The 24638-nt window shown below is 42.6% G+C and overlaps 1 protein-coding gene across 4 annotated transcripts in view; it reads left to right on the top strand.

The window, feature by feature from the left end:
• Nucleotides 1-24638, top strand: part of SLC25A13 (solute carrier family 25 member 13) — a 184484-nt gene that overhangs the window by 102705 nt on the left and 57141 nt on the right. For 3 of the 4 annotated variants that reach the window (XM_028119853.2, XM_028119860.2, XM_028119870.2), the window contains 6 exons: nt 7162-7308; nt 9133-9271; nt 10040-10133; nt 10361-10445; nt 14004-14091; nt 14520-14678. In XM_028119853.2, coding sequence (XP_027975654.1) covers nt 7162-7308; nt 9133-9271; nt 10040-10133; nt 10361-10445; nt 14004-14091; nt 14520-14678 — 712 coding nt within the window. The remainder of the gene's footprint in view (nt 1-7161; nt 7309-9132; nt 9272-10039; nt 10134-10360; nt 10446-14003; nt 14092-14519; nt 14679-24638) is intronic. The other variant, XM_088018338.1, reaches the window with a different exon arrangement.

Raw genomic sequence — 24638 nt, 5'->3', positions numbered from 1 at the left:
GCCATCTGTATTAGTTAAAATACCTAGACCATGGATCTTGAGTAGCCAGAGACCATGATTATATTTGCATTTTAACATGTGAGTGCTTTTTATGTTGATCTTTAAGTTGGACCAGATGGAGTCTGAGTATAGCTTCGGTAGTGTTTCATAAATACAGCCCCAACTTGATATTCCAAAATGAAACGAGGCAAAGTAGCTAATGTTGTTTGCCCTCAGCTCCTCTAGGAGATTAGATTGTATTTTGTGTTCAGCTGGAAGCCATTGCTGGTTTGGTGATGGGTGACCGCAGATGTGGTCCTATCCCGGTCACTTGAAGAATTAGATGCAGCACACATTGCGTTCACGTTGCACTTTCTACTCTGGGCAGAGGAAATGAGAATTCATCATGCTGTTGTGTCCATGGTGTTTGTCTGCTTGCTGTTTTGCCAAGCAGCCTGATGTGCAGGCTTTTACAGTAACATCCTGGTAAAAATGAGCACTCCGTACAACATCTCCCCAGCTGCTATCCACTGTGAAGTTTAACGTTAAATCAGAAGAGTAAGGAAATCGAGATGGAAGAGCTCTGTACTTGGTTTCTGCTGAGGTGTTGCCGTGCATGCAGGGCCACATGCAATGCTCTTCTAAGGACTTTTTCAATTAAAGGCCCCACCCAGTGAATTGGGGATGAAATTTCACCCTGAACTCTGAAAGTCTGACTGCATGGGTGGAATATGGGGGACACAGAAAAATGTTACGAATGGGAACTACTTATCTCTCTCCCGATTCCTTTGCTAGGTTCTGTTTTTAACTCTGTTTAGTAATATGTGGATCTTTATTTTAACTAGATATTTTTATAAAGTTTTAGTTATTTTTTTTTTAATTTCATGACTGTACAAAACACAAAACATGCAAACTAGCCAGGGGTCTTTTTTGGTGTTCTTGGCTTTATAATATAAATCATCTGGATCTGCTGCTTGTTTTGAGGGTCTGTTGGTCTATTTTGTTTTGTTTTGTTTTTGTTCTGATAAATTGTCCTCAGGCTGAAGCACAAACTTGCATGTCTGAATAAGAGGTGGAGAGAATTTTTGCATTCAGAATATACCCACTTGAAAATTGGACATTATTAAGGAAATGACAGGCCTGGAACTATTAGAAGCATGAATGTTAGAACCTGAAGTGGTGTAACCCCCCTCTATATGTTTATTTCTGTACAGCTAGCAATTTTGAAGAGTTTCATTTTTTGCTTTCCCTCCAGCAATCTGAATGGGTGTGCTGAAGTAGTTGGAAACGGCTGCAGTAAAAGCCTATTCCATTAATCATCATGCAGCAGAATAGCGGGAACAGAAAACCGTTCGCTGGCAAATAAGAAAGAGAAATTGGGCCTTCTTTCATGTGCTTGAGCAGAACTGCCTTCGAGATAGCCCTGCTGCTCCTTGCTCTGCGACCTTGTAGCCTCGGGTGGAGGACAGCCCTTTCTCCTTAGTCTTTGCCGTCCCTGTCAGCAGCACTTAGCAAGCTCCCCCGTCGCCTGGCTGTGGTTAGAGCTGAGCTCCTTTGGCAGGGCTGTGCCATCTTCCCAGCTCTCTGGGTTTTGCACCAGGTCCCAGGCCCTCTGTTGTATTTCCATACTCACTTTTTTAGGTATCAGTTGCATTCTTTGGTCACCCGGCTACTCTTTCGATGTACTGTGTGTGGGCCAATCTCCTCTATTTCTACAAGTGTTATTTTTTTCTTCTGTTTTTTTTTGTTAGGCGTCCCCCAAAAAGGAACAGACAGTCCATGTAGGTTAAGATTGCGACCCCAGAGCCGGACCGCTCAGGTGCATGTCCAGGTCCATCCTCAGCATCATGTGACCCTGAGCTGCTCTTTACTTCATTTTCCCAACTACTAAATGGAGGTGATGGTAAGGCCCACCTCATAAGGCCGTTGGGAGGATTCATAGAGATGAAACAGGAAAAACACAATAGTCGCTGCAGCGTAACATACACTTAGTCACAGTTAAATGGTAGCTTTTGGTTTTCTCCGTCCCTGAAATCCTGCTATCTTTCCCACATTTACATTTCCGTCTGTACCTCTAGCTTTCTTTTTTTTATAGCTCAGCTTCTGTTTTATAACTTAAGCCCATCTTGCTCCACGTTTCTCATCGGCGTCTATCTCGTCTCTTTCCCCTTAGGTGTTCTCCTTCATGGTAGATGCTTCTCTCTCTCTCATCATCCAAGAGGAGAATTCTTTGAGATCTCTCTTGCTCCATTTTTATGTATTAAGTCATCACCAAAACTTTTCTTAAAATCTCTTTTCCAGTTATCTGTTACAATCCCCTTAACGATTTTACCCAAGGCAGCATCAGCTAGTGGTTAAAAATCACAGTTTTACAATCAGACAATAACTCAGAATAGATCCCAGTTCTGCCACTTCCTGGCTGTGTGACTTTGGACTAGTTAGTTAACCTCCCAGAGCTCCAGGTACCTCTCTGGAAGATGAAGATAATAATTACTTCACAGAATTATTGTGAGGCTTTCATAAAGTACCATGTTTTAAGTTCTTGGCCCGGCCCCTGGCCTGTAGTTAAGTGCTTAAGCGTTCAGCCATTACTGTGTTCTCTGCCCGATCTGGTCTTCATCTCTCTGTTTCTGTGGCTGGTTCAGATTGACTCAGCAGAGCCACTGTTCCTTATGAGGTGATTTTTTAAAGACTCAAAGAACTTAACACTGAAAGGGTCTTTAGAGGATTTTAAACCATTCACCTCAACAAAAATCAAAGTTCCCACTTAGTTAAGTGCCTGTCATGCATGACGTCTCGTTTTTACAACCCTCCACGGTCAGTGTTGCAGGGGCTCTAAGATATATACTCCCCTAATCCTCCTAGGAGTGTCATGATTGATACTTGAGCTCTGCTCATTCCTGTTCCAAACTTCAGATTTTTGTCATCATAACAGATTGCTTCCATAACTCCCTGTATTAAAATAAATAGGTTCCTTGACATATGTTCCTTAGCCTGTTGTTGCACAGATACTGCCAGTGACTAGGAACCTGCTACTTTGCGGTGTAGCCTGATTCATTGCTGAAGAGTTGTATAGGTTAAAGACTTTGGTGTTGTGCTAAAACCTGATCCCTATGTTTTTTTCTCCATTGATTTTTTTTTTTTTTTTTAAAGAAATATAGAGGACCAGTCTAAATTCTTTTTTGTACCGGGTAGTCCTTTAACCTTTAAATATTTGAATGTAACTCTTGCTTCTCCCATTGTTCTCTGCTCCTCTGCTCATTTTGGAAATGATCACTGTTTTACTTAAGCCCTACATCGTGCATCTCCAAGCTCTCCGTCCCACTTTTATCCCCTTGGGTTCAGATCTAGAAGCCGTCAGGGTCTAGGCTCTATGGGTATGCATTAGGTTTTCCTTAAACAGCTTTGGAGGTGCCAGTGAAGAGCTTTGATTTTCAGTCACTCTGCCATCAATAGCGAGCCTGAGTATCTACTTCAAAAGTCATTCATTCTCAACTTAAGTATTTATTTATTTTTTAAAGATTTATTTATTTGAGAGAGAGAGAGAGAGAGACAGAGCACAAGCAGGGAGAGAGGCAGAGGGAGAAGGAGAAGCAGACTCCCTGTCCAGCAGGGAGCCCAATGTGGGGCTCGATCCCAGGACCTGGGATCATGACCTGAGCCTAAGGCAGATGCTTAACGACTGAGCCACCCAGGCGCCCCTCAACTTAAGTATTTATAGAGTATCTATGTGTTGGCTCCCTAAGGCCTCCATATTTGTCTTTCTCTTACTCAGTCTCTTGGGGTTGTAAGTAAGCAAGGCCAGGAGAAGACCTTTAGATTTGGTTCCTCTTCTCTGTGGTCTCTGCTCTTGTTGGGAGAACAATCCTAGCCCTTGGAGCACATAAAAGACATTTTCCTTAAGGAAAAAGTCTCAGAAATTTTACTGTTTTCTCATGAGAACAGACAACAAAAAATCTAGAGCATTAAGAATAATTTAAAAGCAAACTTGAATTTTTGTCTTTTCATAGTTAAGATTCCTAAGTGTCAAATACATTTTGTCATCAGATTCCTGACGGTCACGTGATCCAGGCTCCCCAGGCGCTGTGCTGAAGTGTTAGGGGCATCGTCAGTGGGCAGAACTGCCTGGCTTTGCATTCCAGCTTCGCTGCTTCCTGTGAGACTTAGTTTCCTCAACTGCCACAATAAAGTTAATAATAGTGTCCAGCTCATGGGGTTGCTGTGAGCAGGAAGTGAGTTTAAACTGTAAAATGCTTTAGAACAGTATCTGGTGCATAATATACGTTCACTAAATGCTGTTAACATGGTTGTTGTGTCGGTTGAGGTAATAGCTTTATTTCTTCACCCAGAAGACTAAATAGTTATGACATAAACAGTTGTTCTTCAGAAGGCAACCCACTTCTTCAGCAAACTGCTTTTAGTTTGAGGAAACACTTAACTAAATGTTTTCACTCTATCCTACTATTTAGAGAATGATGTTCAGTTAGCTTCTTATTTTTCACAGAATTTATGGTGTCCCCAATCTTTCAGAGGTGTTGGAAATGTATTCTAAAGTTGTTCGTCATTAGAGTTAAAAGTGCTTTCACGTTCTGCGATCGAGGGATCCCTACTAGTAAATGTTGAATCCTGTAATGTAGGCACAGAAATGGGTAGTGACACCATCCCTGTTACCAGTGCATCGCCTGCTCTACCATGTGAGCACCCACCCCCACTTTGATGTCTGTTTCCCAGTTTGAAATTCTGAGCAGATTGGTCTTAGTGTTCTGAGGACATGAGGGGGCCAGGAATTCTGAGGAAATGGGGTGCCAGGGTGGGTGATGCCATGTTTGGTATCCTGGTCTCTGGGTCCCTAAGACTCTAGTTGAGTTATAAACTGCGGGGGTGGGGGTGGTAACTAAGTGAACACACCTTCTACTATTGTTGAAAGTAATCTTGCCTTACAATAGCTTTAGCAGTGGGTCTGACAATTTGAAGGAGACTGTGTTCATTTACTTTCAATTGAATACATACTGTGGTCATTTTTCACTACAGGGTGTTTAACAGTTGGTTTCTTCTTCTTAAATTGGAGGCACTTATACAGAGAACACCTTTTTGTTCAGTAGAGTGTGATTTGTTCATTCAGTTGGTTTTAGAATACCTATCACTGAAGATTATGTCTGTGGTTTATTGAGTACCTAGTATGTCTAGGGCATTCTGCCTACACCAGTAGAGGGTTGAATAGGACGTAGTCTCTCTTCCCCGGCAAGGCAGGGGAAAGACAGGAATATAAACAGCTGCTTCAAGGAAGATGGAGTAAGACAAGTCTTATGGATTGAGGTGCAAGCAGGGAGCCACACGATCACCTCAGTTCTTTTCAGCTAAGAGACCTACTTATATTTACTTAAGTGGCGGCATTTGAGCTAAGCCTGGAGGAAAATGGGTAGGATTTCAGGAACTACAGAAAGAAGCTGCAGTCTACACCAGGCGGAGGGAGGAATGCAGACAAAGGTCGGGGTGTGTGGAAGGTCTGGAAGACTGAGCATGGGGTGCTGGAGACCAGGCTGAGAGTAGCTCCTTGGATTTAGTGATGTGCCATTGTGTGGCCTTTACAAGATACCCACGTGGATATATTCTCTGAGCACTTAGGAATTCTGGTCCAGCAGATAAGTATGGGAGATTTGGATCTGGGATTCAAGCCTTCTGAGAAATCTTTGAGGCCTAGGGGAGTAGAGCGAGGAGACTTGAGGACAGAGGGCTGACAGAAGCCTCCCATTTAAGTGGAAAAGTCACCAGGGAGATAAAGGTCTCAGAAGAGCCTTGGGACAGGGACAGGCTGGATCAAAACTGGCAGATGCTGTGGCTGAGAAGAAGCTTTTGAATAGAATAAGAACTCTGTTTCTTACTCTATGGTATTTTAAAGTTTTTTTAAATTTAAAATTTTCAAACTCTCCTAAAGTAGGAAAGTATATTATACTGTGACCCACCGTGTTCCCATTATGCAGCTTCAATTATTATTAATATTTTATCAGCTTCCTTCGTCTCCCACCTCTCTGGGGGAAGAGAAGGGAGATGGAGCACTTTCAAGCATGATCAGACTTGCATCATTTCTGCTGTGCTTTAGCTTGCACTACATAGGGATGATTTGTTTTTACACTCCTGTAAGCCATTGTCTTGCCAAAGTTTAAAAAAATAGTAATTCTCTATCAACTAATTAAACTTTTATCGTTTAAATAATTTGAAGTCCTTGCAGTGCTTTTTAATTCCATAGAGATTAGATCTCTGAGGGCCCATTTGGGAAATGGGCAGTGTCATGAAGAAGATAATGAAATGCCCTCTGCAAAAGAGATGCTTCTCCTACACAGCATCTGGTGGGGTTTGATGGGAGGCTGTTTATTTTGCATATATGCTAACTCCCTGTGAATCACACCTGGAATCTAAATTGGGCTTCCTGTCTTTAGATCATAGGGATTAAAACAGTGGTACTGCTGCAGTTTTGCCACGGCTGACCCACATACCATCCACTTCCTCATTCTGGAGCAGTGTCCTCATTCAGGACCTATCGCCCGCTCCGGACACGTTCTTGATTGTCGTGCTCTTGGGGGTAAAGGGGCTACCATCATCTAGTGCAAAGAGAGAGGGGAGGGATGCACAGGACAGCTCTCCATAACAGAAGATTAACCCACCTAAAATACCAATAGTGTCAAGCCTGAGAAACTGCATGTTAGAGGAACAGCATATTCCAGAGGAGAAGTACCCTTTCGGTTTGTTATTATGTCGCATGTTTGTGTTCGAGGTTACCAGTAAGAATTTTTATCTCTTCTTTGGAGAGAGCTTAATGTCCCTGTAGATGTTTTTCACTGGGTCATCTGCATCACCTGAGTTGGGCTTGGCCATATCTTTGGGCCTACCAAACTTCATTCCAATTTTTATTTTCTTTGTGTCCCTGGACTCTAACAGAACATGGAAGTGATTTGGTTTCTCTGGGCAGGAGATTTAAGGTGGAATGCATTTTCTGAGACATGTTCACTGGTCTGAGCAAAGTTCTGTCTTTGGAAGAGGAGGATAGCTTGAGGGTGTTATTTAACAAGCTGGTAAGGCTTGTTAAATCAAGATACGATCTATATTTCTTCACCCTGATTTGAAATTGAGCAGTCTTTTGTAGCAATTCAGAAACATAAATTATTTCACTTTCATTATTTGTAGGAAATACAACTGGAGCATGCAAAGCAAGCCTTTGTGCAAAGGGATAATGCCAGGACCGGAAAAGTTACAGCCATTGACTTCCGAGACATCATGGTCACCATCCGCCCCCATGTCTTGACTCCTTTTGTAGAAGAATGTCTAGTAGCTGTAAGTTGTAACTTGCCCTAATGAAGCAGTTTATTTTACCTGGCAAAAGCTCAGTAAATAAGGGATTATAAGAACAATTCTTTAAAATTATGTGGAGTTTTTTCAGTTTAACACTAACATTTTTGTAATGTGATCCCTCTATATTACCAAACTTACAGACAGAGTATATTTTGGCTAGTTTTAGGGATAGGTTAATTTGTTTTCTGGATCATATGAAATAGCTTAAATGTATTAACTGGTTTTACAAAAGGAAAAACAAATTTATGGTTTCATACTAAATTTGCTGTATATTTTGAGGTATGTCAAATGCTAATCTTCACTGTCGTCTATTCTCCAAGGCAAAATTAAAAAAAAAAAATAGCGCATGCAGATATATTTCTTTGAGTGGTCAGCAGAAGAGAAACTCTAAAGCTTCGATTCACTCGGTCATTTAACACGCGTGTGTTGAAGGAACAGTGGCACATGTGATGTGCGGGGCCCGGCTGGCCTGTGTCATAGCTTAAATCCCAGTGGGTGCCCAGCCATTCTTCTGACCTCATGGACCTAGAAGGTGGCCCAGAACATTCTGTGCTGGAGGTTCCCAGGCCTTGGTCACAAAGCATAAGAATGACCAGGCATACTTATTAAAAATACAGATAATGATGTTTTCTTCTAGGCTTGTGCATTTATCTCCTATAGGTGGTGAGGTCCTAGAATCTCCTTTCTAAAGCTTCCCAGGTAATTCTGATGATCATGCATATTTGGAAACCCGTACACAGGGCTTTTGTTAGTCCCAGGGAGAAGACTTTTGGAGTGTTTTTACCCCGCTCTGGGTTTCCCACAATGCTTACCATAGGCAGGAACTCAGCGTAGCTTTTCACTTTCACTTTATTTCCTGGTTCCTCTTTTTAGAGGCATGGAACTCTGACAAGGCCTTTTCCACTGTGCACTGTGTTAGTCTAGCTCCTCTTCTGGCCTTCCCCCGCCCTTCTCTACTCCATTTTAAACTCTTAGGTCAGCTATTTTAAATGATTACTAAGTGAAGATTTATGTAGTTGTTACCTTACAAAGAAGTGCTTTCCTAATAAAAATATTTTGCCTTGTTAGGGAAGGATAGAATTTGAAACCCCAAACTGAAGTTCCATTCATAATGACCGTGCTATCTGTTTCCCTTGCCCCCTGGGAAGAAATATGGCTTCTTACAAATTCTGATTATCAGTATTCTGACCAGTCTTAACCCCCATCCAAGCATATGACATCTCATAATTTTACCGGAATACGCTTGTTTGCTAGAAATCCCACCGGTGTAAAGTCTGTACTTAAATGATTATTTATTGCTAGTTCTAAGTAACATGACAAATCATGATATTAATGTTAGATTGACCACTTTCATACTGTGTTTGTGTTGGTATAATATAGTTTTACATGTCTAAGCATACGCACGTGTGCCTGTGTATAGTATAGTTGTGCATGTCTAAGCCTCTCAGAATTGCTCATTAGATGAAATAAACAAACTTATAAAACATTTCCAATTGAAATTTGAACTCTGTAAATTACTACTGGTCCTGTTGTAATAATCCTACACATGTATTTATTTAGTTTTCTAGGACTTGTGTGTGGAGAGTATAAGCTCTGGTCATGATTAGTTGCAGTTATTTTTAAAATTCATTTATAGCTTTTTTTTTTTAATGTGAAAAGAAAATACTTATGGCCATTTCTTCCTATACATGCATTCTTGATTACTTCCAAAACTAGCATTTGATATATGTACTTCTGAATCTTCTTCATTTTATAAATCCTTTGTTTATTGTTCTTCTCCCCTTTCTTATGTTCAACTTATTTGAGGCTGCTGGAGGTACTACATCCCATCAAGTTAGTTTCTCCTATTTTAATGGATTTAATTCACTCCTTAACAACATGGAACTCATTAGAAAGATCTACAGCACTCTGGCTGGCAACAGGAAAGATGTAGAGGTGACTAAGGGTGAGTGGGAATAAATCTGAATTTTTGCCTGTTAGTATCTTGGTGTATTATTATTAGGGTAAAGAAGGCAACTAGGAATTTACGTTACAGATTTTTCTGTAGAATTTTCATCCCATTGACACATAATTAACCCTATGGTACATGTGTGTGCTCCATCCTTTGATCAGACAAACAAAAGCAAATAAAACAATCTTCAGCAAGTTTTAAATAAACTGAAGACAGCCTTTGAATTAGGGAACCATGTAAAATTTCTTAACTGTTTTCAAATCGTGCTAAAACCTGAGCTAAATCTGTGGCCTCTGAAGTGGCCTTCAGAAGTACATAAGGAATTCCGTAAACTTGTACTGGTGACAGCCTCAGAACGAGATATCAACATTTTAATGTTTTTTGATTTTTGTTTTTAAAAAGAGAGTTGCCTTAGGAATTGCACAGCTTCATTAATATAACCTCCCAGGCCTGGTGCATGTGAAGTTTCGTCTCGGCCTCCTTGTTTTCTTGGACCTGCAATTTGAATAATGTCCTGTGTCATTTACTCCAAGGCTTCCGATGAGACATCAAGCTTTTAAAGTCAATGTTAGAGAAACTATTCTGCGCACTCCTTCCAGACGAATGAAAGAATTGCAATAATTCTTGCCCTGTTTGGGTTTACTTGAATTCTGTGACCGATTAAGTTTTGTGATGTTCACTCACTCCAGCGCCTTGAGTTAATGCTGCATTTAGTGGCTATTCCTTCTTGCATCTTTCCCTTTTAACTCTTTTTCCATACAGAGGAGTTTGTTCTGGCAGCTCAGAAATTTGGTCAGGTTACACCCATGGAAGTTGACATCTTGTTTCAGTTAGCAGATTTATATGAGCCACGGGGGTAAGTTGGCCTTTTTTTTTTTTTTTCTAATTAGCTTAATAAAAGGAGGTTAGGGGATGGAGGGGGTAGGGGTAGGAGGAGGGCAGCACACTGGGAGAAAAAGAAGCCAAATAAAAGAGGACTCTGAAATATGGGAACAAAAAAGGGAATGTTTTCAAATTCCATACTGCAAATTTTAATAAACTAGTGTTTTGTTGTTGCTCATGCTTGTTTTTTTTCCCTTCCAGACGTATGACCTTAGCAGACATTGAACGAATTGCTCCACTGGAAGAGGGAACTCTGCCCTTCAACTTGGCTGAGGCCCAGAGGCAGGTGGGCAAAAGGAACAAACTTGCTTCCTGATGTTTCTTCAGTAGGGTACCCCCAAACCCTTTCTACTCACAGTTGCCTTTTTGGTACTGGTATCTGACCTGCCGTCGTAACATTTTGCACCAAAAATCCAGACCATTTCAAAAGGCTGCAAAGAGAAATTAGTTAGAAATGTTCTGATTGACAGATAGTTGCTTGTTACTTTCAAGGATGGGGTGATTTCCTAACTGCACTGGAAGCCTGCCCCCTCGTCCCCCCAACCCCCCCCCCAGTAGGCAGAAAATCTTTTCTTCTTCCCTAAATCTGGTGTTGGGGGATGTGGGCCAGGCGCCGTGTTTTGGTGTCACTGTCCCAGCGCGGCGGCACGTTGCTGACCGAAAGCCGTCTCGGCTCCACAGAGAGGTACTTCATCAGCTCATTGTGTGACTGCCGCGCCTTCCGTTTTTCTGAATATCAAAATGAGATAATTTTGTTTAGTCTGGAGTAATAGTTTGAAGGCTTTTAGACTTCTTTTCTCTGTGAAAGGATTCATAAGTTATGTGGAAACAATTTGAGGAATGCTAAATTTTATTTTATGGTTAACAGAAACCAATCTCGTGAAGTCATGAGGGTCAGAAACTTAAGACATGGGACCTCCTCATTTAACTCTTGCTCGACTTGCTGTGGGTCAGGATTAGAGAATAAAAGCTTTCATAGCATGTGTTGTGCTTACACGATGTTTGTAAAGTAAATCCAGTCACAGACGAGCGTCGTTGTAGAAAAATACCTCCTTTAAGGCAAAGCCACCCCTGAATCCTGTGAGACTTAACAGTTTTTGGCTTGGAGCTCCGAGTCTGTACAGAGACGCCAGTTTGACCACAATGGGTTGATGCGGGCTACATTTTTAGGACGAGCAGGCCTCGAGCCAGCACCCCTCCTTTCAGCTCTCCCCACCTCCCCCCCCCCCCGGCCCCGAAGGCAGTGGCGAGTTTTGTGTGCAGCGTGTAGCTCAGAGTGGTGGGTGTGTGCACAGGAAACCCAAACGAGGCACCTATGGAAAGCCAGCTGGCTGTTGTCACAAGAGGGAGCCCATGTCCCCGAGTGCAGGAGAGCGCACCGTGTAGTCACGTGCGAGGTAGCAGCACCATTGCTCTCCGCCCTTTGAGTTTTAAACACTGCTTACCAGACAATTAGCTCTTCGTCTCTATGCGACTAGCTGTTGTAGGAATTTGGGGATCAAGAAAAAGCAGAGGGGTGTTTTGTTTTGTTTTTAAAGATTCCTTCTGTTCTCCAGCTGGCAGTGGTAGCCCACAATTTTTCCTTCCTGCCCTCTGCAACTTTTGAGAGTCTATGGTGGGTGCTCATTGATACTGGCCATGCAAGGGTTAGATGAGATTTACAGCAGGAAATGATTGGCCGCGGCTGAGAGGTTGAGAGCGATTCACAGCAGCCTTGCCTGGAATATTCTTTCCTATGTGAACGACAGTAGGCCTCACAACACTGATGGACTCAGGCAATGGAGGTCATCCACCTGGTAGGCTCCATGCTAGCGTGGATCCTCAACAGAGTTGTGCAGGAATGGGAATCTTTCTTGTCTCATGAGCATGCTACACTTTGAGCTTCAGAAAAGTTAAATGAAAATCTGGGACTGCATTTATTTTGTCTTTTCCATTAAGAGTTAGTGATAGCGATTAGGTCCGCTGTGCGCCCTCTCCCCATTATTTTCAAAGTACTTTCACTCATTATTTTGATGCCAGAATCTAAGTCTTACATATTTATATCCGTATAAAAAAAGTAGTGCCTTTCTTAGGGATGCATTTGTCAAAATGAGGTTACTCGTGATTTCCGTCTTTGCAGAGATAGAGTTGGAAAAACCCCATGAAATTTGCAGAAGACATGCTTTACATTCTAAAGATGCATATTTCTATGTAAAGCTATTTTCAGTGAAGGGACTTCACAGGAGATTCCAAATTATCTCATTCTGTTAGAATTGTGTAACATTGACAGCAACTAAAATTCAGTGGGTTGATAGCTGGGGTTGGTAATTATTTTCATTGTTCACCTATTTTAATTGTGGCTTTTGAAAAAACAAACTTTATTGAATGTATTTATTCATTCAACAGGTACTGTTAAGCATTAACTGTCACCCTCATTTGACAACTTTGCGTGACATAAAATTACTGTTTTATTTATGTAGAGCAGAAAAAGGCACTACTTTGAGATGTTCTGGCATCAAAAACAGTAAGGATAGTAGGTCAAAAAAAAAAAAATAACAACTGACTGGCTGAAGTATGAATTTAGAAAGAAGTGGATAGGAAAGAGGAGAAAGTAACAATTACTTGTAATACAACCACCTAGTTGTAGCCACTGTAAATGTTTTGAGTTACCTCTGGGTGTCGGGATAGCCAAAATGTTAGTATGTTTTTATATGCATACATATGCCCACAAATAATTTTAATTGAAAACAACATATTGCACACAGTCTTTAACATTGTTCTTAAAAGATTATCATGAAATATTTCAAACATTTATAAAGGTAAAGAGAATCATTATCATGAATACCTGTCTACCTGCCGTATTCCTTTTAACCTGTTTTCACTTTATAATCCCTATGAACATTTTTCTTAACATCAAATAATTCTTTTACAATGACATACGATTTCATTTTAAGGCTGTAGCATTTTTTTTTAATGTTTATTCATTTATTTAAATAATCTCCATACCCACCGTGGGACTCGAACTTACCCCTAAGATCAAGAATCGCATACTTTATGGAATGAGCCAGCCAAGCATCGCAAGGCTGCAGCATTGTTAACCAGGCCTCTATTATTGGACGTTTAGGTTACTTTCAGAGTTTTTGCTCTTAAACAGTATTGCTTTTTAACATTCATAGATTGATCCATGTTCACATACATGGTTATTTTCTACTCTCATTTTTCATAAGTAGCTCTGTGAGGCAGAGGTTATGTACAAGAGTTTGGGTGTATATTACCAAGTTTCCCTTCAAGTTTATACTAGATTAAATGGCAGGTTTGAGAAGCCCCGTTTTTATCAACTCTTGCCAGGCTGGGTGTTGCCATTAGAAAACAAACTATGGTGACAGATGGTATTTAGATTTATCATGGTGAACACTTCACAGAGTACCTCAATGTTGAAACACTTTGTTTTACACCGGAAACTAGTATATTGTAGGTCAACGACACTTCACTAAAATGAACAAACAAAAATCCCCCAAACCTGCCAGTTTGCTTGAAGAAGACTGATGTCTCATTAATGTTTTTAAGTTTGGATCTCCCTGATCACTGCTAAGAATTAAACATTTAAAAATAGGTTCTGAATGTTTTTGGGGGAGTACATAATGGTTTTCAATATGTTCAGATTTGATTTTCAGCATTAACAAGAGTAATAACCTTTTCTTAATAAGAACAACAGAATCTAACCCTACCTTCCTCTTTGATCTGTTAGTTGGTATCATGAATTTGGAACCCAGGGGGCAATTTAAAAAAATCATATATGCTCATTTCTGTTCTGTCCTTCTTTCTGTCTCCTGCCCCCCGCCCCCCGACTCCTGTGTGTGCAAAGAAGAAGGCCTCAGTGGACTCCTCTCGACCGGTTCTCCTGCAGGTTGCAGAGTCGGCCTACAGGTTTGGGCTGGGTTCCATTGCTGGAGGTTAGTCATAGATGAGTGCAAATTTTTCACTTTTATTATTCCTCTGATTTTTTTTCTCTGATTTTCCACCTTACTGTATTAATGGATAGAGCCTTCCTTGGTCTTTCCAAGCCCATTTCCCGTGTGCACCTCTGGAATGGGACAAGAGCAAAGGGAACTTCCCCCATACCTGCTTGTGGTCAGGGCCTTTTTCACTTAGCTGCAGATAGGCTTTTTTAAGATGGGTGAACAACGCGGTTAGGCTGTAGGTGATATGTTTTTGTACATTTGAACTGTCTGGGACATCATTTTATCAGGAGATACTTGAATGAAAATCCAGAGTTGTTTAGGAAAGTTCGTGCCATTTTACAGTTTGTACATGCCCAGTTTGTTCCTTTGCTTCATCAGGCTTCTCTTTGATGTTGACCAGTGGTATTGTTTGATTTTAGCTGTTGGAGCCACTGCCGTGTATCCTATCGATCTCGTAAAAACTCGAATGCAGAACCAACGATCAACTGGCTCTTTTGTGGGAGAACTTATGTATAAAAACAGCTTTGACTGTTTTAAGAAAGTGCTACGCTACGAAGGCTTCTTTGGACTGTATAGAGGTTAGTGCCATGTGCTGAATCCATGTAAGGTGAAACAGTAGCCAGAAGGTTTGATTTTCCATCTGCATGCCTGAAATGGATTAGGGAGACTGCATTACAATGGAAATGGGGCAGATTCTCAATTATCCGTGCTGATGGGAGTAGGCTGGAGGCATCCAGGGCTTGGCTAATCAAAACAGCCCATAATCTGAAAGCCATTTATATTGCTCTTTAGTATGTTTTATTTCTTAAAATAATTATTTTTTATAAATATCCTCAGTGGGTTTTTTAAAAGGCTCATATTGGGGCACCTGGGTGGCTCAGTCATTAAGCGTCTGCCTTGGGCTCAGGTCATGATCCCAGGGTCCTGGGATCGAGCCCCACGTCCGGCTCCCTGCTCGGTGGGAAGCCTCCTTCTCCCTCTCCCACTCCCCCTGCTTGTGTTCCCTCTCTCACTGTGTCTCTCTGTCAAATAAATAAAATCTTTAAAAAAATAAAAAAGGCTCATATCGTTTGTCGTCTTGAAGTAACTCTGCTCACCAGTTAAAAGGAAAAGGCATCCCGGGGCGGGACACAGCCTACTTGGGATTAATGATTGTCCTTGAATATACCCCAAAAAAGTCTGTCAGGCAGGTAACCAAGGGTTCGGTGGAGTCCTCCTTTACTGCCTCTTTCTTAGTTAAAGATGCCTCTTCCCTTCCTTTCACTCTGTACCCAGTGGAGTTGATTCATACACCACTGTAACAGGTATCTATCCAGCTGCTCCTTCAATCATCTAAGGCTCATGAAGCAAGGGAAACAGTAGCAAGATATATGGCATCACTGATAGGAAAGATCCCACAGATCCTGACTGGTCTTCCATTGTCATTGGCCTAAAGAGGCTTGACTTTATTTCCTAACCTCTCTGTATTGCCTTCTATGAAGAGAAAAGAAGTGTATTTGCATCAGCAACTAAAATACAGTATTGCAGGGCACCTGGGTGGCTCAGTTGGTTAAGCATCCAACTCTTGGTTTTGGTTAGGGTCATGATATCAGGGTCATGAGATTGAGCCCCACGTTGGGCTCTGCGCTGGGCGAAGAACCTGCTTAAGATTCCCTCCCTCCCTCTGCCCCTCCCCCCATGCACGCGCACACTCTCTCTTTCAAAAATAAAATAAAATACAGTATTGCAAGGCGGTTCAAACTGAGCCACTTTGCCGTTTGGCAACTGCACTGTTGGCAGGGTCTTCCCTCCCTTTCAGTGCTTGCTCTAGAGGAAAATAGTATTTAGTACTCTGTGGGGACAGACCTTGAAACTGGCAGGCAGGTAAACCTTTGCCTCTAGGCCTCTTCTGCCATCTGCTGACTCCAGTCTTCATCTTATGCATCTAGGTGTAAAAAAACAAAGACCCCTCTTGAAATCTCTCACCTTAGAAACTAGGGGTTTTTGAACTCCAGAGAAGTTCCATTTTGCAGGTTCTGTTGTGTAGGTAGATAACTCCCATCAAAGGCCTTTTGATCTGTTCTCTGCCCTCTTTCCCTCACCCCCTGCCTCTTCTTACAATTGCGAAGGTCTTTGACCCCAGGTGATTGATGATGACCCTTACAGGGTCACTGCCTTCCATTGAAATACTCTTCTGTCCTGGTGACAACACACCTCACGGATGAAATGTCTCCCAGGTAGTACAAGGTTAATGTCACAGTGTCTGCTTTGCCGTGATTCGGGCAGAGGCTGCCGCCTTCCCTGTTCCTGTGGGTTGCGTTCTGCCTGGAGAGCTTTGCGTGCCAAGCCAGAAGCACATCTGAGCCTTCCCATTGCTTCCCAGACTACTTTTATGGCCTTCCCTCGGGATTGGATTAAATGTCGAGAGTGCCTTTAGGATTGTGAGAAATACTTTTTGTCCCACTGAATGGCTTTAATATGCTTGTGTTGACCTGGTTTGATTTAATGTTGAGTCCCTTCTCTTTCCTCTTTGACCAGTCTGACAGATCTTGATTCTTGGTTGTATCCAGATTTTCTTCCTTGACCTGTTCTTTTAACCCCATAGACAGAACAGCTTAAAGCATACCTGAGTACTGAGTGCTGAGCTAATATGGCCATCCCACAAACCTCTTGCTATTTCAGAGATTATATTTGTAAGATGAGGGGCGTGGGGGTGCGGGCTGGTTTTAACTCCTCAGGGAAGGGGAGTCAGCCCCCCTATTAGAGATGAAGGCTCACTTTGAAAACCAAAGACACAGTCCTCCCCCTTTTCCTGGTTTAGAAACAGCCATTTATCTCACCTGTTTTGGCTGCCTGAACCCTAAAAGGTTCGCTTTCAGAGGATGCTAGGTAGAATGTGAGTATAAGAAGATTAATTCTGGGAGTCATTTCTGTTCATTTCCTCTTGACTTCTATTTTCTAGTAAATGATTTTAAAGCAAAAGATTTATTATAAAACCTTGTTTGGTTTCGTTCTTTAGTTTGGATCTTAAGAGCAAAGAGATGATTGGTAGTTCAGGTTAAAAAAATTATTTATAACCTTGCTTCATAAAAATGACCTGTTCCTGTTATTGATTAGGTGGGGACCAGTTCCCTTCCGTGCTTTGCACATAATCATTAATTAATAATGGTATGTAACTGCTTATTTATGAATGCTTGTCACTAGGGTGGCAGAAAGATCAGATGAAAATGGGAAGCCGTCAGTACTAGCAGAGATGATAAGAGAAACAACAAGACCTGACGTACCCCTGGGAATCACTATCGTAACCTGTGTGTGCATAGTCAAGACAGTGCACAGCCTACGTGTGATTTTTTTTTTTTTTTGACTATGAATTTCTCATTAGATGTGGTTCTACTGTTTAAAAATTTTATTTTAGGGGAAACTTGAATTTCAATTTGGGGAATTTAGAATTGCCTCTGATAACGCTTCACCTAGCAGGATGTAAGAAGGTGTCAGAGGACATCTCTAATTTATAAACATGTTTTGAAATATGGAGCCTATTTTTTCTATTAATGGAATTTTGCTTAACATGTAATTTTTCTGCATCAATACATATATAATTGCTAATATTTCCTGAATAGTATAATTTGGGAATGTTGCACAAGTAAGGTCTCTCCCCCTATTTTAAAATTATCTTTATGCATATTTCGGAAAAAAGTTGGCAGTTAACCCTGAAAGAAGGTGCTTGCAGCATTGTATCCTTATTATAAGGTTAATAAGCATCTTTCTCCCTCTTTTTTTTTCCTTTTCTTCCCATAACAAGAATACAGATCTTTAAAGGGGCACTGTGTTTGTATCAAGAAGTAATTCCTTGTGCAACAGCTAGAATGAAGGTTCTTTCTAAAGAACTCTTGAGCCCTCCACCACAGGTGATTTTTCTGTTTGCTTTCTCTGGCCGCTCCCAGCCTCCACATGCAGTCCGGGAGGTTATCCAGTCCTAAATGGGGAGTGCATTTCTGTCACTGCCCCGGGGTCCAAAGGGGAGTGTCAGCAACTGTCCTCAGCGGTCGCGGTGGCGTCCTGGGCCTCCGGCAAGCCATGAGGCCTTGTAGTATTGGGGTTTCTTAGGTCTTACTCTCCATGTCTCTTTGCAGCTCACTGTTCTTGTCTCTGAGAGTCTCCTACTCTGGAGGGATCAGGAAGGAGCCCCTTGGAAATACTATGAGACTGACTCTGCAGACCTTTTCTGTTACATGCACTACTTTCTTTATAAGAAAATGATTGATTTTCCAAGGTTTTTCTGTAATTTTTGAAAATCAGACCCCCAGGCTAAGTCTAAGTCTGCCTGTATGAAGGGAAATAACACCCGAGATAATCCAGATCTGCCTGAAGTCACTTGTAAAAGGCTTCCTTTATTTCCTCCCCACTCTCCAGATTGATTTCATGCACTCAGGTGTTTAAAATTCTTAATGAAGTACCTGACAGCTCACTGGGTTTGAATGAACTGCATGACCAAATGAGTCAGTATTGGCGTGCTATTGACTTGGCATATTAAAGAGAAAAACAATCGATTGGGTAATTGTCCCCAATTAAATGCTCTTACCAGTCCAGGAATAACTAATTTCTGCCTTTAAACTTTGCTGTACTCTCCTTCCTCAGATGCTTGGGGTGATGAGATGAGCAGCCTTAGAAAATGGAAAATGTTTGGGGGAGGATCTTTGGGGAGAAAGATAGAGTCAAGAGAAATCAGAATCCACGAGAAATACTCCTTAAAGGAAGGCTTTTGTTTTTGTTTCTTTTGTTGATGGGAGAAGTCATAAAAAAAAAAAATCTGCCAGAAAGAGAAATTAGATCATTTTATGAATTAAACTTAACTTGGAGCACTACTTAAGTTTTGAGTTAATTGGCAAAAGAATGTTTTTTTGTTTTAATTAAACCATTGATCTGGGCATACAGTCTTAAATGGGTCTGTGTGGTGTGAAAGCAGTCGTCTTCCATCTTCGAATGTTCTCAAGGTGACATCTAGAGGATATTGTGGTGATGTCTCAGGAAGTTATTGATACGTTTACATTCTAGAAGGAAGTTTTGTCAGCTAGTTTAAGCAAGGCCTCTTCTTGTGGTTAATGGCTCTATAGAGGGGAGTACCCAAATTACATGGGTCCACGGTGAAATTCCTTCTTGCATAATTCTTGTGGATAAAAATAAATTTTAAAAAATTCTAGCACCAAAATAAAATGATTGGAGTTTCTGCAACTGTTTTGCATAACTTAAGAACACATGTGTCTTGGAACCAACTACAGTCTTTGAATTGCACCAAATCATGGCTGTCAGTCCATTTCCAGCAAAGCTTCTAAAGAGCACAAAATAGATTGGTTTGAATCTTATTTTTTTTTAGCCAGTTTTTTGCATGAAGGGTATTAATTTAGGGTATTAAGGCTGTGAAAAGATCAAAAGGCAGACATTGGCTTCTAGGAAACCATGAGCTGGGTAATCCATCTGCGGAGACATATAGGGAGCCAGCAATAGGGAGCACAGGGTGTTAACACGGGAGGCAGAAGTGTAGTACAAGGTCACACCAAGGAGGGGTGGGTATGTTGTCAGAGGCCCCAGAAGGCCAGATGACAATAGCGGTGAGCTTAGAAGCTTGGGAAGGATGACGAAAAGATCGAAGTAGACATAGCCCAGGGAAGAAAAGATTGAGTTGAGTTAGCGCTGGGCATGCAGAATGGTAATTTATAACCAGTTACTTCCATTGCTGAGGCTGCAGCAAGCAGAACAGATTAAACCTCCACAGCAAGGAATTGAGGTAGAAGAAAAGATGACTAGTTGTCATGTACCATACGGAGGGAGGGGATATGACCTTTCCTCCCAATGATCTTCACTTCTAGAAAGCCAGCCCCGAAGCAGGAGTCAAAGGAACTAAATCCTTCCTAGACTATAAATCAGTATCATTCATTTACATTTTGACACTCAGTCTTCCAGAGGCATCCTGAGCCATGGCTGGTTCTTGACATTTGGAGTAAAACATTTAACCCAGATGAGCAATCATTTAAATCTGGCCATCTGCACTGCCCCCCCACCCCCACTGCCCAGTCCCAATGGGGTGCTCCCCAGGAGCCCCGCCCCAAGTGATCCAAGGGCTCTGAAAGGGGATAGCTCATTAGGGAGGGTGGAAATGCCTCATGCCTCAGGGCAATATGAGTCAAAGGCGGACAGACAAGCGGTGGGAGGAGGAGGGAGGAAAGAAGGCTTGAACAAGTGAAGAGAGAAGGCCATGGAACTAGGAGCAGGAATAAAAGCTGTGAGACAGGGCGCGCAGAGTGCTGATAGCTCCAGAATGAAGGGTAATCTGATGTTGAAAGCAAGGAGGGCTCTCTGGGAAGATGAGGGCAAGTGTAGTGGCCTCTGTGGGGAGGTCAGGAGGGTAAGAATTTAACATTGGAGGGGTTTCCTCTGGGTTGAAACTAGATAACACAAAAAAGTGCTTCATGTGCCTTTGGCTAGAGGAATGGGGATCGTTTATGCACTCATTTCCCCTACCAAACTCCACCACTTGTCTCTGCCCTGAATGCCCCCTTCCGCATTTTACGTGCTCATCGGCGGTCCCTTTCTCAGGACTGTGCTCTGCCCTGAGACAGAGATGCTGCTTTACATCTGCTTTACAGAGTTTCTTCCTTGCCGTGGCCCCTCAGCATCTGTGCTCCTGCCTGTCTCGTGCAGTGTGGCGTTTCAGGAGAGCTACTCCATGGTGCTTACAGTTGTCCGTGGACCGGCAGCCTGGCTCCCCACCTGCTGCTCTACCTGAGCCCGCTTCCCTGTGTGTGCCCAGACTCGGACCTGTTCTCCAGGTCGTAACCAGCAGGTTGGCCCTGCTGTTCAGTGCTTCAGTGCCCAATATGCCGCACCTGGAGAGAGAGAGAAGTGGAGGCATGATGTGGATGCCCACCACACCTCCACCTCCTTTCGCTGTGTGAAAGGGCCCATCCGTGCAGGGTGCTAGCCCAGGGCCGGGCGGGGCCCAGAGAAAAGTTGTGGAACGGTCTGGGGCCAGAAGAAAAGCCTTTACAGAGCAAAGAAGAAAGTTGGAGCAGTAAGTCTACTAGAGGGACCAGGGAGATGGTGAGCACGCGTGGCAGAGAGCCCTGGCTGGAGGGGAGTGGTGGAGCCGAATGAACTCAACGCTTGAGCGCCACGGCATAGTCCCCAGTCACGGAGGGCCTTGGGCCAGGCTGCTTAGCCTCTCCAGATGACGGTGTCCATGAAGGAAGAGGAGAGTGATGATGGTGATGGTGATGAAGATAAAAACAAACAACAAAAAATCACCTCTGTAGTACTTCCTGTGTGCTTGGAGGGCTTTATGTATATGAACTCATGTCATTGTCAGAACTACCCCATGAAGACAGTACTGTGTGTATTTCCATTTTATAGATGTAGAAACTGAGGTACAAAGAGATTGGGTTAAGTTGCCCACAGTGACACAGCTAACTGACGGAGTCAGCCTGCAGACTAGCATCCCGGATCCAAACTCCACCCTGTTTCTGACCTGGCTCTTCTGCCACTCAGTAGAATTTACATTGTAAACAGGTGCTTATTGTGAGAGGTTGAGCAGCGTTTAACTTCTTAACATAAACATTTTAACTTGAAAACTTAAAGATGTATTGTTAGGTCTGTGCTAAGAGGAAGCAGGGCCAGGAGACACTCTCAGACCAAATGTGCCCCCACATCTGGGGGACAGCTCTTCTAAGGATAGGCATCATGCTTATGGAGACCCCATTCTACTCTGGACTTAACTCTGGACCATGAACATTATTCAGGCAGAATTGCCTCTTGTATGCAGGAACAGAATCAAGGATATGCCTTGAACGGACAGAAACATCTCGTTTTTGAATACGTAATGAAGGTTGTGAATTGTGTCTAGCTCTACATTTACTCATATAAGTACAGTAATAAACCAGTGAGTCATCATCAGCATCTTGATCTACCAGCGAAGAACCTAGAGTTGAAAGAATAACATCCCCAAGATCACTCAGCAGGAAAAGGGTACAGACCTCGGATGTACCTGACAGCCCAGGTCTGTCAGCCTCCAAAGCCCAGGCTCCAAGCCATTCATTTTGCTGCCAAGCCATTGGAAATAAATCACTTCAGTTAGGCCAGCGTTATTAATGAGTTTCTTTCAGAGTCCCTTCCAACTCTGGGATTCTAGAATTCTGCTTCTAAAAGGTTTTTAAGCAAAGAATAGCATAGCAGCCCTCTGATCCAGCACACGGCTCCAGGAACCTCTTTGGGGTGCTGTAGGGAGCTCACGTTGGAGGTTCCTGATGTGGGCTTAGTCCCCACACGTCTAGTGCAGTTCTTGTTGGGTTGCACAAGGGACTGGGATCAGAGGGGCTAGTGTGATTTAGATCTCAACCCTATGAAATTTGAAGACAAAATATTGTATTAATATTGTACCCTGTAAATCTTTTCTCGCATTAGCAGCCTTCTGGTAAAGTTTGCCAAGGAAGCATTGCCATATGTGCTGATGGAGCTGAACTAAAATGAGAAGATTAGAAAACTAACCACACTAATAAATTTCATTTGAGGCAGTTGGAAAATAGACTGCTGTTTTGACAAGTTAGAAACAACACACACATCCATTCTCTGTTAAAATGAGTTTCCAGAATCCAACAGAAACATCTTATATTAGAAGCCTGATTTTTCTGCTGAGTTACCTAGATGTCAAACATATATGTACTTTAAACTTCACTGTGATCGTGCTGAAGTGCCATAACAAGACTGGCTGTCTTAGGCGTTACGGAGCCGCATCCCCGCCCCACCCCCCACCCCCACAGTCAGGGAGCCAGGAAGGTTCTTGAAATGCCCACCGCTGTGACTTTTCACTGTCCCACAGATCATGACCCCTTCCAGAGAGCATTTACGCAGGGCTGCCAGCGTCCAGGCCCAAGTCCGTAGTGGCACCCGGTTCGGGTTGCAGTCTACAGCTGCCTTTGTTTCCCTCTTTAGCCAGGGTAGTCACCACAAGAATGGTCCTTATTCAGTGCGCCCTCATGTGCCACCATCTGGCCCAAGTCTTAGGAATGGATCTGTACTTTGGTTTTATTCTTAATGAGTTGAAGTCATTCATTTAGTGAAACTCAGGGCCTCTGATTATATTACTTTAACCTCTTGATTACTCTCCCTGCCTTAGGCTTCTGCCCTTAGCATCTGTCCTTCACTTGCCTCTAGAACTTTTTACTCTTTGAACTTCAGTCTCTACTTTAAAAGCCACCCCATGTATCTGCAGAATTTGGCCCAAGCTCCTTAGTGTGCCCGGGGAGAGATGCACCAGATAGGAGCACCCCCTCCAGCCAGACCGCCTGGGTTGAACCCATTCCCCCATCTAACAGCTGAGTGACCTTGGGTAGGCTCCTTAAAGTCTGTTTCAGTTTCTCTTGATGGGTTAAGAACAACTTGCACTGAGTTACTGTTTTTGACCTGTGTGGGTTAAATGTGTTGATTCACCTAAAGCCTGTAGAATAGTGCCTGACATGTGGGAGGTGCCCCCGAATACTGGCCGTTGTCACTGTCACTACTGCGGTTACTTATCACAAGGTCCATGATCCAGCCACAGCCTTCAGTGGTCTTGACCCAACCCTGACTGTGTCATGCTCTTCAGACTTTGGTGCCTTTCACTCACCGGCCACGGCGCCATGTGTTCTACCCACATCTTTTTTCTCCGGTGAACCTCTGCCTTGCCTTCAAGACCCAAGGTGCTCTCCTTCCTCTTCCAGGAAACAACTGGTTCTTTCCACTGTGTTCACATAATTCTTTGATGCCTCTTGGCTCTGCTTCTCACCACTCTTTTTTTTAATTGGTTTATCTCCCTTCGGGGGCACACAGAGATACCTAGGGGTTCCCTTTTCTTCTACACTGAGAATTTCTCTTGGGGCAGGGGGGAGGGCACAGACTTTACTGTGTCCATCCCAGTTCCTTCCAGTCCCAGGTGCGCAGAAGGCACTCGGTAAATGTTTGCTGAACAAATAAATATTTGCTGCCCTATATTTAGTCTTAAATACAGGGTTTTCTCTTTTGTTTGGTTTTGTTTTTTGCTGTTCACAGTACATTACTAAATTTAGAGTGAGAAAGACAAATGTCGATAGCTTAAAAGGCTGGCTGAAGTGATTGTGTCTAACACTGTAGTCATTTGGCTCTGTGGGCTGTTTTTTATTAGTCATTTTAAAAGACTGTCACGGGGTAGTTATAGAGACAAGAGATCATCATTTAAATCACAGTGCTTTCAGCCCCTCCATGGTTTTGGTCTACAATTTAATGATGAGAAAAATACATCTAGCGAGTAAATATTTAACAAAACGTTTTGGTACTTGACCTGAGTACAGAGGAAAATGGAAATTATAAATGTTAAGGTCTCGTTAAAACAGTGCATCCCTATATTTTACCTGTAGAAATTAGCATTGTAGTTGTACAGAGTCATAACAAAGCCTCTCTCCTATTAGAGACATCGTATTCTGTCATTTGTTGTAAGTAAAAGATTCATAAGTGAATGTAGTTTAGGAGGAGAGAGTGCTCACTTTGAATAAGCA

The sequence above is a fragment of the Eumetopias jubatus genome, unplaced genomic scaffold (assembly GCF_037043125.1).
Source record: "Eumetopias jubatus isolate StellerSeaLion01/CBP00866 unplaced genomic scaffold, mEumJub1_p1.0 scaffold_14, whole genome shotgun sequence".
In the NCBI taxonomy this organism is placed as follows: domain Eukaryota; kingdom Metazoa; phylum Chordata; class Mammalia; order Carnivora; family Otariidae; genus Eumetopias; species Eumetopias jubatus.
Note: the sequence above shows the minus strand (reverse complement) of the source record. Positions and strands in the feature narration are given on the sequence as shown.